General features: G+C 39.8%; 1 protein-coding gene across 1 annotated transcript; it reads left to right on the top strand.

Annotated features, from left to right (window-relative positions):
• Positions 1 to 2,471: 2,471 nt before the first annotated feature.
• EBI3 (Epstein-Barr virus induced 3) lies at positions 2,472 to 7,140 on the top strand. The gene is made up of 5 exons (XM_044658504.1): positions 2,472 to 2,577; positions 4,354 to 4,489; positions 5,202 to 5,380; positions 5,575 to 5,732; positions 6,991 to 7,140. The coding sequence occupies exons 1-5, from the start codon at positions 2,472 to 2,474 to the stop codon at positions 7,138 to 7,140; spliced, it is 729 nt and encodes a 242-aa protein (XP_044514439.1).
• Positions 7,141 to 13,915: the final 6,775 nt, after the last annotated feature.

Raw genomic sequence — 13,915 nt, 5'->3', positions numbered from 1 at the left:
AAATGCAGTAGCCTTGAGGAAAGTGGCAAGATTAAACTGTCCTATTGTCTAATTTTAATTGTTCTAAAAAGTTTAAAGAGGAGAAGTGAGGGTCTTCTGCACAGTGGTCACCATAAATGTAAGAACTATAACCCTGGCCCTTAATTTCTATTAAGTTTATTAAGAATTACTTGAACAGAAGAAGGCAGACAGAGAAAAGTCTAAATTTATCCTGCCATGTGGGTAGTCTCCCAATGGACCCCTTAGCCACCCCTTCCTTTTGGCCACACACCCAAGAGAATAGAGAGCCCCCAATTCCTGGATCCTCCTTTATTTCTCCCTTTTACACCCAGATCAATTTCCCAATCATTTCTGAGTCAAGTGCCTCTGTCACACTCAGCTCTAGCAATGTAGAGATGCTGGTAGGACCCCAATGTGTGATCCTGGGAGAGGGTTCCCCTCACACAAAATGCTAGTTATAGCAATAAGAGCAGCAAAAGAAAAAGCAATGAAGAAACAAAATTATCACTCTTTGCAGATGATATGATAGTATACCTAGAGAATCAACCAAAAAAACTAATAGAAATAATTAACTTGGCAAAATTGCAGGATGCAAAATAAACCCACATAAATCTTCAGTATTTCTATTTACCACCAACAAAATCCAACAGCAAGAGATAAAGAAGGAAATTTCCTTCAAAATAACTCTGGATAATATAAAATACCTGGGGGTATACTTACCAAAACAAACCCAACAACTACATGAACACAATTACAAAACACTTCACCCAAATAAAGTCAGACCTAAAAAAATGTAAAAAATATCAATTGCTCATGGATAGGCTGAGCCAAAATAGTGAAAATAATTTACCTATTCAGTGCCATACTGATAAAACTACCTGAAAATTATTTCATAGAACTAGAAAAAATGATAACAAAGTTCATATGGAAGAACAAAAGGCCAAGAATATCAAGAGGATTAATTAAAAAAAGGAAGGAGGTCTGGCTGTATCCGGTCTCAAACTATACTATAAAGTGGTAGACATCAAAACAATTTGTTATTGGCTAAGAAATGGAGTGGTGGATCAGTGGAATAAATAAGGTTATCAAGACATGGTAGTTAATGTCCATAGCAACTTAGTGTTCAATAAAACCCAAAGATCCAAGCTTTGAGGGAAAGAACTTACTGATTTAACAAAAGCTACTGGGAAAACTGGAAAGCAGTATGGCAGAGACAAGGTATGGACCAACATCTTCCACCATATACCAAGATAAAGTCAAGATGGATAGCTGATCTAGAAAATAAAGGGTGACACCATAAAAAAATTAGGGCAATGTGGAAAAGTTTCCCTATCAGACTTATGGATAAGGGAAGAATTTATATCCAAACAAGACAAAGAGAACATTATAAAACATAAAATAGATAATTTTGATTCATTAAATTAAAAAGGTTTTGTACAAACAAAATCAATGCAACCAAGATTAGAATGGAAACAACAAATTTTGGGGGGGATTTTATAGCAATTATCTGACAAAAGCCTCATTTCTCAAATGTATAGAGAGCTAAGTCAAAATTATAAAAATGCAAAGCATTACTCAGTTGAAAAATGGCCAAAGGATACAAACATGTAGCTCTCAGAGGAAGAAATTAAAATTATCCAGTCATATGAAAAAATATTCCAAATCACTATTGATTAAAGAAATGCAAATTATAACCACTCTGAGATACCACTTCACACCTGTCAGGATTGGCCAACATGACCAAACAGGTACAATTCCCTGAAGTCAGGAAAAGAGGTGTTTCACTCCTCCCTGAGTACCTGTAAGCAACCAAAGGAACATGGTAACAATAACAGCTTGATAAGGATGGGGCCAGTTTTCAGATAAGACAAAAGGGTTGCTTAAGATGTATAATTATGAGAAAACTCCTTATATCAATCTTAGGATCTAACCATTTCTGGTCGACAGAACCTAGGTCTTTGGTTAAGGATCTCTGATTAACAGGTATAAGTGGTCCAGATTCCCAACCATGGAAGACTAGGTTCAAACAAAGCAATAAAGTTTTCTCCTAATTCCCAGAACTGAATTAACTTTTCTCACAAGACCCAATTTGGACTAGGCCCATAATTAAATAGAAAGGGAACTAAACTAGTTCCAGAATTGTCACAAGATGGAATCAGTGTGTTCTACTCAAGTCTCACAATTAACTATTTGCTGTCTGAAACTCCACAGTTTTCTCACACTAATCCAGAATCAAACCTCTGCTGCCACATGCATGGGGGTCAACCAACTGAGCTATTTCTGTCATGCTTTAGAAAATGAAAGGCAAGGACAGGAAGGAGGATTTCCCAGAAGGGTATAGCCAGGGGATTTTGGAGAAGTTGGAGTTTCTTAGGTGTAGACAGAAACAGACTAAAACAGCTGGTGAGTGGAAAGACAGACAGAATCTACCATACTGCTCTCTCTTGGTCTTTTATAGCATCTTTAAGCCTATGGGATCCCCTGCTACCTGGCCCATCCATGTCATGACTTGGAAACTAGTACTGGCTCTGAGCTGGGCCTTCCATGGACATCAAAGAATCTGGACAAAAGCAGAAGGTACATGGGGTAAATGGGGGGATCTCAGAAGTGGCTTTGTGGAAAGTGGCCTATAGAAGAAAGTCCCTCTTTAATAGGTAGGGAATGGAAGTAGCCAAGACAGGAGATAGGATAGAACCTGAGGTACCCAGGTTCCAGCCTATCCTTACCACCCAATCTTTATACCTTAAAGCAAGGCTGAGCAAAGACCTGAAAGTCAAGGAAACCAAGGCTGTACCTCTGTCATATCCCTTTTCCTTACCTCATCTTCTTTTATATATAATAAGGAGGGCAGTGTCACTGAATTGTAGAGTATCTGGACAGGAATTAGGTGTGAGAAGACTAGAAAGGGAAAAGGGTTTATGAAAAGGTTGACTAGTTTATGAAGAACTAAAAATGTTTAACAGGATTAGATGTTTGAAGTGGAAGTGACAGGGAGCCAAAATAATTTACTCAATTATGGTCAGACCTATACTTTAAGAAGGTCAATTAAACATCTGAGTGGAGGATGGATTGGAGTGGGGAAAGATCTGAGGCAGGGAGACCAACCCAGAGGGCCACAGAAATCATCCAAGTGTGAGGAGATGGGGGCCTGCACCTGGGTGAAAGCAGTGTCAGAGGAGAGAAGGGAGCATACACAACAAAAGTTATGAAGGTAGAAACAACAGGACTCAGCAACTGATTGGATATGGAGGATGCAAGAGAGTGAAGAGCCAAAGATGACACCTAACTTGTGAGTGTGGAGGACTGGTTGGATGGTGGAACAGAGAGCTTCAGAAAAAATGTGGGGTTTTGAGAGAACGATAATGAGTTCAGTTTTGGACATGTGGGTTTAATTTCTACAAGATATCCAGTTTGAGATGTCTAGAAGCAGTTGGAGATTCAAGACTAGAGATCAAGAGAGGTGTTAGTGTTGGACAAACAGATATGATAATCATTTGCACATAGATGATAATTGAACCCATCAGGGTTAATGAGATCATTAAGCAAAATAGTAGAAGGGAGAAGAAGAAGAAAAAAAAAGGTGGCCTAGGACAGAGCCATGGCAGGCAATCTGGTCAGAGGCTCCACTGGGATGTAGGTTCAGCAAATGAGATTGAGAAAGAAGAGTCAGACTGTAGGAAGATAACCAGAAGAGGTCACTGTTATGAAAACCTAGAGAGAAGAGACTAGAAGGGAGCATTGACAGTATTGATGGCTCCAAAAAGAAAAAAGTCTCAGTCCTAAAAGAATTTACATTCTACTTGGGCAATAAGAAGAAGAAATATATAATACATGAATATATAATATTTTATTTATTTCTACAGACCTGGGGGTCTATGAATTTTTTCTAAAATATTTTGATAACTATATTTCTTTAATAATCCTATAATTTTGTTTTATGCCCTTAAAAACATTATACTAAGAAGGGATCTATAAGTTTACCCAGATTCCAAAAGGGGTGCACGACATCAATAAAGTTAAGAACTCCTGCACTGTAGAGATACACTAGATAAGTAGATAAGTATACTTGATCATTCAAGGTGTGAAAGAACATTATTAAGTAGAAGATCAAGAATGCAGGGGATGCCAGATGAACTGAGCCTTGAAAGATGGTAAGGATTCTCAGGAATAGACACATTCCCCAAGTAGGGAATAGCCTGTTCAAAGGTATGGAGGCTAGAGACAAAATGATGGGTTTGAACCACAGCAGTAGGCTAGTCTAGCCGGAAGAGAGTGAGTGAAGGGGAGTGATATCATGAAGAATCTCAAAGCCTCCCTTCCCCATCCTCCTCCTGTATTTCTCTCATTTCTCAGAGTCCTCAAGCCTCCTCTCTGTGCAGTGCTGGGCTGTGAGGTATCCTGAGGCCATAGACTGTTCCTGGACCACAGAGAGAGAGACAGAGATGAATCCTGAGCTGGACCTTCAAGCCTCCTTTATTGCTACCTACAGGTCAGAGGTCACAGAATTCTAGAAATTTAGAACCTTAGGAATTAGATGGGACCTCAGAGAGGACATATTCCAATTTTCCCACAAAAATGTCCATTATAGGAAGCTATCTAACATCTTACTGAACACTTCAAGTAAGAGAAAGCTCATCCACATATTTCCTTGTGGGTCATCTCTGATAAGTAGGAAGTTTTTCCTTTTATTAAACTGAAATCTACCTCCCTGGTACTATTCCACCTTTGTTCTTGGTTCTGTCTTGTAGAACCAGGGAGACCAAGTCTACCTTCTCTGCCATATAACAGGCCTTCAGATACTCAAAATTAGCTCTCATGTTCCCTTTCATGTCTGTCTGCTTGTTGTGAGAACCAGAAAAGAGAATATTTATCAAGCACTTAGCACTTAGTAGGTGCTTTAGAAGTGCTGGCTGTTACTATAGTTGTTACCCAATGGGACTTGCCCCAAGATCACAAGTCCTGGTGTAATTGAGGCTTAAATCTAGATCTCTTGATTCATGGCCTAGGATTCCTCCCACTATACCAGCCTACTTGTTCAAGTCCATCTCAAAGTATGACACTTAGACTGGGGTACAGGGATGCATGTGGGGAATGACATAAGCTATATGCATCCTCCCATCCAGGGCAGGCTTGGGGATGCTTCTGAATCAGGGACACAGTAAAGGAGTTACTGAGATCAGAATTTTTTTTCTCCATGTCAGGTTAGGTATGATCACCCAAGGAGAGACTCATCCCTGCCTCCAGCCCTCCCCTGAGGCCAGGAGCTGTGTCATCCCCAACATCCAGATGTTCTCCATGATCCCCTACATACTCAACATCACAGTCATCACTACTCAGGGAGCCAGAAGTAGCCTGGTTCCCTTCATCGCAGAGCATATAAGTGAGTCCAGCCTGGGAATTCCAAAAAATGTATTAGGAAGTCAAAGCTCGTATGGGAAAAGGGTGCCTAATGGAATATCAGATATTAAGGGTCTAGCTCTGGGGTGAAGGAGTTTGGGGGTGCTAAGTAGCCATTAGAAATAATGATGCCCTATGACTCCTTCATCCTGAAATGAATGTGTCTATGCCTGGCAGTTAAACCTGACCCACCAGAAGCTATGAGTGTGAGTCCTACCCCAGGCAAGCAACTCCAAGTGAAGTGGGACCCCCCCCATTCCTGGCCCCTCCCCAAGTATTTTCCTCTTACGTACCTGATCCGATACCAGCGACGAGGGGCCACCAGATTCCAGCAGGTAAGGCCTTTATTGGGACAAGAACAGGAGGGAATGTGAAACCCAGAATCTTAGAGGGATAGTTAGGATGGAAGAAGGGTTCACCTGGAGAGCAGGCTTTAGACTCTGAATGCCATAGAAATCTAGAATGTTAAAACATATGTCATTATGAGAAGGGTCCTTTTAGAAACAATCTAGCCCATTCTCTTACACAGCAGAGACAATGGAGAACAGAACTCAGTTGTCCTGATTTTAGTTCCAGGCGCTGCCCACCATGCCTTATAGCTTCCCTTTATCAACACCTCAATTTTATTTTATTATCATGCAAAACCTACTTCCATATTGGTTGACATCTCAATTTTATTTTATTATTTTCTTTATTTCCTTATTTTTTTCTTTTTTAAAAAAACTTTTTTCTATGAGGGGATGCCTCTTGATTGGGGAATGGCCGAACAAATTGTGGTATATGATAGTGATGGAATACAGTTGTGCTGTAAGGAATGATGAACTGCTTGATTTCTATATTAACTGGAAATATCTCCATGAACTGATTCAGGGTGAAATGAGCAGAACCAGGAGAACATTATACACAGAAAATGAAACATTGTGGAATGATGAAATGTAATTGACTTTGCTACTAATAGCAATGCAATGATAATGAACAATCCTGAGGAACTTATAAGAAAGAATGCTAACCACATTGAGAGAAAGAACTGTGGGAGTAGAAATGCAGAAGAAAAACACATGATTTATCACTTGTTTATATGGGTATAGGATGTGGGGTTTGGATTTTTAAAGAGAACTCTATTACAAAAATGAATAATATGAAAAAAAATTAATAATATGGAAATAGGTATTGAGTGATAATACATGTATAACCCAGAAAAAAAAAACCTTTTATTTTATTCTAGTAACAAATGTACACATAGGTTTTCCAAGGTTACAGGATTCACATTGTCTCCCTCCCTTTCTCCTCCCTACTCTGAGAGCTGACAAGCAATTCCAATGGGTTATACATGTATTATCACTTGAAACCTATTTCTATACTATCCATTTTTGCAAGAGAGTAACCACATACCCAAATAAACAAGTGATTAATCATAAGTTTTTCTTCTGCATTTCTACTCCAACAGCTCTTTCTCTAGTTGTGTTGCATTCTTTCTCATAAGTCCCTCAGAATTGACATCTCAATTTTAAAGAGACTTATCTACCCCTCCCCAATGCTCATGTAGAGATGAGGCCTCTCCCCGGGCACTGATCATCCATATTTTGCTTTCAGGTAGGACCAATTGAGGAAACATCCTTCATCCTGCAAGGCCTACGCCCCAAGACCCAATATCAAGTACAAGTTGCAGCCAGAGACTTTCTGGACTATGGGGAACTAAGTACTTGGAGCACTGTAGTGGCTACCACCTCTGGTAGCAAGTAACCTGTTTTGGGACATCCTCAAACCCTCAGCCTCTATCATGAGGCAATGCCCTGGAAATTCAAACCCAATAAATTAGTCCCATTCCTACCCACAGACCCTTGCCTGCTCCTGAGCCTCCCCAGAGACCTGTGTCATCTCTGGATCTAGGCCACCCACCTGTGGCCTCTCTGTCTTCCTTCCCAGTGCTCTATCAATATTTTTTGGATCAGACCAACCCCCAAAATTGTCAGCTCCTTTCTCATTTTCAGATTCCTCAGGCTGTGCTTTTACCTATTCCTGCCTTATAGGAACTGGACTCCTTGGCCCTTACAGGACACATTATCACCTAAAAATTGAACCTGTAGCAAAAGCCTTGAATAGTCTAATCTCCTGTATTCCTCTGCACAGGTTCATTCCTCAATGGTTAGCATATTTCCAGCCTATAATACTCTTCTCATCAGAATCAGTGATTGTGAACCCCACCCCTGCTTTGTACAAAAAACTTCCCTTACTCCCATCCTCCTCAACTCTATCTCACAAATGTTTGATTCCAGTTATATTCTCCTCTTTCACCATGCTCTCTGATATTCCTGTTTTGTAGTTAATAAGTCTGCTGTCATTTTAAACCTCTTCATGTCTCATTTCCTCAATCTTCTGGCTCTCACTGAGACCTGATTCTTTCTTGATGACATAGCATCCATGGCCCCCTTTCCAATACTGGTTTCATTTCACAAAAACTCTGATTCATTGGTTGCAGTCTGGGGTGGTAGTAGTGGTCACAATATTCTTTATTCCTTCTTGCCACTCTCCTTCTACCATGACCTCTTCAAAACCTCTCCTCTCTTTTGGGATATTCAGTCAATCCAAACGTCACCCAAACAAGATTCTAGTTATCTCTTATCTACCAACTCCCAAGTGTAAATATGAAAAATGATAAATGCTTGTATAAATATATATATTAGTATTTTAATTAAAGCCATGTTGATAGATAAAATCATTAGACCACGCGCTTGTAAGCATTCAAAACTGCCGCCTCCATACTGCCTCCTAGCCAAGCCCTACTCGCCAAAGAAGAGCTTGCTGGCAAAAAAAAGACCCACTCCCTCCTAACCCACGAGATTTAAGCGCTCCCCTGCGTCAAGACGTCGGAAACGGGAACCAGTTGGACCATGTTGGATCACGGGAAATGTAGTTTTATACATTTCCCAGATCCACTTGTTACAATTCCCCGTGAGGTCCGGCAAAAAAAAAGGTTAGTCCTTTTTTCTTCGCTGGACCTGTAAAAATAACAGCTTCTAAATTTTTCAGGAATTTGGGGATAAAGAAATAGATGAACAAATGGTTAAAATTAGACGCATTGACAAAAAACCAATTTGGGGGGCTGTCCCCCACTGGCACAACAGTGTACAATTAAAACAATACATACAACTCAATTTCAACTCCCCATAGTTCAATCAACTGCACCCCAAAGTTCAAAGTTTGGTCTTCATGGTACAGTGAAGGCTTTTCAGACATCTTCATAGTGTCTTCACCAAAACAAGTTCGTCATCTGGATTCTGGGGAGATGGCAAGATCCTTATCCTGAAATTATTCTCAAAAGAATTTAAACTTTACATTATAGATTACAAAACATACATTTTCTTCTAAGATTTTATATAATTCCCCGTGAAATTACTCCTAAAAGAGTTAAATAAATATATATTTTCACATTATCGAATTTTAAAAAACTTAACAGATATCCCCGTGAGGTAATTCTTAAACACACCTTTTTTTCTAAAAAAGGGTATCTCAGGTCAGGTAAGGATGACAAAATGCAAAGAATAGAATTCAAGAAAAAAGATGAAAAATTAACTTGTGAAATGAAATGTAAAATGTGCAAAAAAATCTAGGGAAAATAAACTTAGACCTTTGAATGAAGGTCTAATTAAAGTGAATTCAACAGTGTGCAATTACCCATTCAGGGCCAGGACATAAGGAAAATGTCTCTCTCTGATCTGACTTATCATCAGCTTTTTAGGGAAGTGAGCCAAGTAAATAACCAATCTTAGGTGCTTTCTAGGAATCTAAGTCGAGGGGACCCACGTCCTCTAAAGTTTTAGAAAAGACTGGGACTCCAGGACTCAAACCCAATTTCAAGCCCTAATGTATTGGCATAGAACTGCTATTTTGCAGATCTTAGTCAGTCAAGTCTCTGACCATGTGCTTTCTTTAGCACTATTAATGGCTTTCATATTCCCTTCTGGAATCAGAGAGGCATTTAAATCACAGTCCTATAGGCTCAGGTATTTGCTGTAGAATCAGAAAAAAGATAAATAATGATTATATATGTACTTCCAGTACAAGATGAGAAAAAGGAAAAATCAATTGCTCTCATTAAAAAAATGTTTTAAAAATCAAAAATATCTATATAGCTTAGAACTAGAAGGGTTGTTACCCAAAAATGAGATTTTCATTTTGTGAGTGTAAATGGATCTTACAAAAGGCAGATTCACAATGCTCATTCAAATAGAGTACCATAATTTCCAATAGCACATTTTAAAACAATAAATAATGATGTTCAAAATTATATACTTGTTACAACTTTTAACTCTTGGCAAATGCTGTTATTGCTTCCATAGCAAAATGTGATATTTAAAAAAGAAACCTTCTGGTATAATCATCCTCAGATAAGAATATACAGGAGCTCCTTGGCTTCTTGTTTTTAAAAAAATCTTGGATAGGAATGCTTCTACCCATTTAAGGCAATAATATCTCTTATAATAAAATATATAAAAGCTTTATCCTTATAAGACAACAATTCTTAAGGATTTAAAGTAAAAGTTAAAAAGATCTCTTGTAAAATTACGAGGTAATATTCAAAGCATGGAAACTTTCAAGGTTCTTTGCAATTACCAAGACAGAATAAATTTTAAAAGACATGTGCTCTATAAGATGTTCATAGGTGGTACATATAACTGCATTGTTTCTGATACAGTAAGCTTTAAGTAAATTAGGAAATATAATAACATCATAAGCAGAAACTTCATTAGCGTAAAATGATTCAGTGCAACAGGAAAATCAACGAAATAAGCAGGATTAATTTACAAAACTAATTAACAATATACAGTAAGATACAGCCTTTTTAAAACAGAATTAAAGCTCATTCAGTTCCGAGGTTTTAAAAGTTCACCCCTGATTTCAATTTAAGGTTCTTTTGATTGAGTTCTGCTGAGTTTAAGGGGTTGTTTTTTTTTTTTTTTTATCACCAGTCTTTGCTATCAGTTCAAAGTTCTGAGCAGGTATGGGGTGAATAGGCTTCCCCTAATTCAGTTTTTTTTAATAATCGCAAAAGTTTGAATAGGCCAAGCGCCTGAGAGGTTCAGATGCTAGGTCCACGTGGGCTTGGGGTTAGAGAAAAGCTCAGGAAAACTACCCACGTGTAGAGTCTGTGTGGGTTGTTGCCTAATTAGGTCTTTAGAGAAACACGTGGAAGGCTAGAAATAGGGAGAAAGGGGAATATACCCAAATGGTTTGCGTCAGAGCTGAAGCAGTCTCTGGAGGTCTCGATCTCAGCAAAGGCGGCAGGTCTGGGTTCCTTCCCGGAAATCTCAGGTTCTGGAGCTCGGGGTTGAAGGCTGGAAGTGGTCAGGATCAGCAGCATCAGCAGCATCAGCATCAGCAGCAGCAGCATCAGCAGCGTCAGCGCATTGGCTGGGCTCCGGCATTTTAGTTTAAAGCCAAAAGCCCGAATCGGCTGGCCTGACCTCCCTCCCAAGGTGGCTTGGGCTGGACTGGCCGGCTGAGTCCCACTGGAGGCAAAAACGTGCTCTTGCTTTTAGCAAAAGCATGGCAAGGAAAGTCACTTTCCTTTTTTAAAAAAGTGCTCAAAAGAGCTGAGCCAGATGGCCAAAAAGCAGGCATGGCTATCGTTAGGCTATCTGGAAGATTCGCTTCTGAGACTCTGGGTCCCAGAGCCGCATGGCTTTTTCCTCTTAGGCTATCTAGAAAATTGAGAGTTCGAATTTCGACCTTCTGGTTCGCCAAATTATAAACATGAAAAATGATAAATGCTTGTATAAATATATATATTAGTATTTTAATTAAAGCCATGTTGATAGATAAAATCATTAGACCACGCGCTTGTAAGCATTCAAAACTGCCGCCTCCATACTGCCTCCTAGCCAAGCCCTACTCGCCAAAGAAGAGCTTGCTGGCAAAAAAAAGACCCACTCCCTCCTAACCCACGAGATTTAAGCGCTCCCCTGCGTCAAGACGTCGGAAACGGAAACCAGTTGGACCATGTTGGATCACGGGAAATGTAGTTTTATACATTTCCCAGATCCACTTGTTACACAAGTATCGATACCCCTCTTCCTTCCTCAGTGAATTCAATGACTAGTTCATAGTCTTTCTCTCCACCCCAACACCTGTCCTAACACCAGAAAACTTTGATATGAACCCCTTGATACTTCAATACTATCTCAAACACTCTAATTTCCCAATTCCCCAGTCTACAAACCTTGTCATGACCTCCTGTCAAGATCTATTTATCATCTCTGATAAGGACGGCTTAGTTGATAAGAAACACATGGGACACAGGAGATGGTCTTGACTGTTAACTCATAGCTGCTTCTCCAAAGTGCCATTGAGTCACAAGTTTATTATATATGAAAATTCAAACTCCCTTTCATCCAAAAGCACAGAGAGAGTTTTTCAGCTTCCTAGACATTGCAATGAGTTTAGCCAACACACAGAAAACTCAAAAACTTCGAGGTGAAGATAAGAACCAGGCTGGGCCTTCAACTTGTGATTATCAGCAAGCTAAGTCTGAGAATACTTTTCTCAGGGGCAAATGCCCCTGCTAAACTAAGGTTTTGGCCTTGGCTGCATTTCTGACCAAAGGGGAAGAATGTTAACCTCTTGACTACTGATTTGCCAAGAGCTTAAAGCTTTTCAATAAGGCCACAATACTTTTCTACAAGAAAGGGTGTGGATCACAAAAGGGGTGGAAAGAGGAGTCTCAGATTTTTATCTATTTGAGACTATTTTTCTTATTGGCTTCCCAAAACCATCTATTCCTTAATGAACCTCAGTAACATACAGTGATGGCCACATGCACATTTTCATGTATTTGAACTCTGAAATTCCTATACCTATATCTTTTATCATCTTTCTTTTTCTCTGTCTTATAACCTTAACCCTGATCTCCATTCTCACTGTGATCTCCACTCTTCATACTCCTAAGTTCCCTACCTCCTCCCCCTACTCCACCCCCCAACTCCCAAGATATTACACTTCTATACTGACTACCTTCTTGACTGGCTATACTCCTTATCTTGACTCCTTGGTGAACCATTTCAACTGTACATTGTCACTTTCTCTTCAAACCCATGCCCTTCTGCCAATCATACTTTGCTAAACTCCAGCTTTATATTACTCTACCATCTCCTCCCTTTGTTTCTATTCAAGTGCTGGAGAAAAATCTCAAAATTGTATTGACTAGGAGAGGTAGCTAGGTGGCTCTGTAGTTTGAGAGCCAGGCCTAGAGACAAGAGGTCCTGGGTTTGATTATGATCTCAGACACTTCCTAGCTGTGTGACCTTGGGCAAGTCACCTAACCTCCATTGTCTAGTCCTTACTAATCTTCTGCCTCGGAACCAATACACAGTATTATTTCCAAGACAAAGGTTAAGTATTGTGTTTTTTTTAATCATGTTAACCGGGTCCACTTTGGGTTAGATAATCTTATCTGGGGCTTCACTGAAGTAAGCCAGGCCTTTCCCTAATGGTATAGCTTCCCACTTACCACAGTAACTATTCCAAATCTTTTCATTTCTTCTCAAGCTTCCTATTGGTTCATGTGGAATTATTGTAAGCGAAGACTACTTCTCCCAGGACTCTCTCTGCTACAACTTCCCCTGACACCTCCCACTTCCTTTGTGGGAGATGTCAGAGAAAGTATAAAAGGGAAAGTTTGGTGCCTCCACCCTGGAACTCACTCAACACTAGAGCACTCTCTACCCAGAGACCATGATCTCTCTCTTGGAGCCTTTTTCCCTTTCTTCTTACCTCCTAGTTTTCCCTAGACCTTACCTTTCTTTCCTAATATAAATAAAACCTAGCTATTCAAAACCCTAAAGTTGCTTTCTGATCTTTTATTTGAGATTTGAGCCCCTGAAGGGCTCTGGTCAATTTCCCTGCAGGGGGCTGGGGACCCATATCTTCCTTTCCCTTCCTCTACCTTCCTCTCTCCTTTCTCCCATTCCTTCCATCCTCCTCCCTACCTTCCTCACTTCCCCCTCACACTATGGTACCCTTCCTTTCTACTCTGTTAACTAAGAAACTCATGGAAAAAACTGGGGTCATTTGCTGAAATCTTCTTCCCTATTCTGTTTACATCACTCAAATGTCTTCACTGATTCTTCTTTCCTCACTATTTTACATGAAGAGGTTGCCCTTTCCTTGGGAATGCAAATCCTTCTACATGTATTATCCTCAACACCTCACTCCTCAAATCCAATCAGTTTCCAGGCCTTGCAGTGTCTACCTTCCTAAGATCTCTTGTATACACTGCCTTTTCTTCTCTAACACTGGTCCAGACTCTCATCACCTAACAGCTGGACTATTAGAATAGTTTGCTGGTTGGTCCCCCTGCTTCAAATTTTTTCTTCATTCCAGATCATGCTCTACTCTGTGGCCAAATTGATCTTTATAAGGCACAGATTTGACCATCTCATCATCTCCTTACTCAATAAACTTCTCTCTCTATTAATTCCAAAATCAAATATAAAATCCTTTTGGGGGCAGCTGGGTGGCT

This window comes from Gracilinanus agilis, chromosome 1, assembly GCF_016433145.1.
Source record: "Gracilinanus agilis isolate LMUSP501 chromosome 1, AgileGrace, whole genome shotgun sequence".
Lineage (NCBI taxonomy): Eukaryota > Metazoa > Chordata > Mammalia > Didelphimorphia > Didelphidae > Gracilinanus > Gracilinanus agilis.
This window is presented reverse-complemented; position numbering and strand designations above follow the sequence as displayed.

What these genes read in the sequence shown, in the direction of transcription:
- EBI3 (XM_044658504.1), top strand. Translation starts at nt 2,472, where the DNA reads ATGGGATCCCCTGCTACCTGGCCCATCCATGTCATGACTTGGAAACTA. An exon ending in TCCTTTATTGCTACCTACAG is followed by an intron (nt 4,490 to 5,201) that starts GTCAGAGGTCAC and finishes TCTCCATGTCAG; the next exon opens with GTTAGGTATGATCACCCAAG. An exon ending in GGGCCACCAGATTCCAGCAG is followed by an intron (nt 5,733 to 6,990) that starts GTAAGGCCTTTA and finishes TTTTGCTTTCAG; the next exon opens with GTAGGACCAATTGAGGAAAC.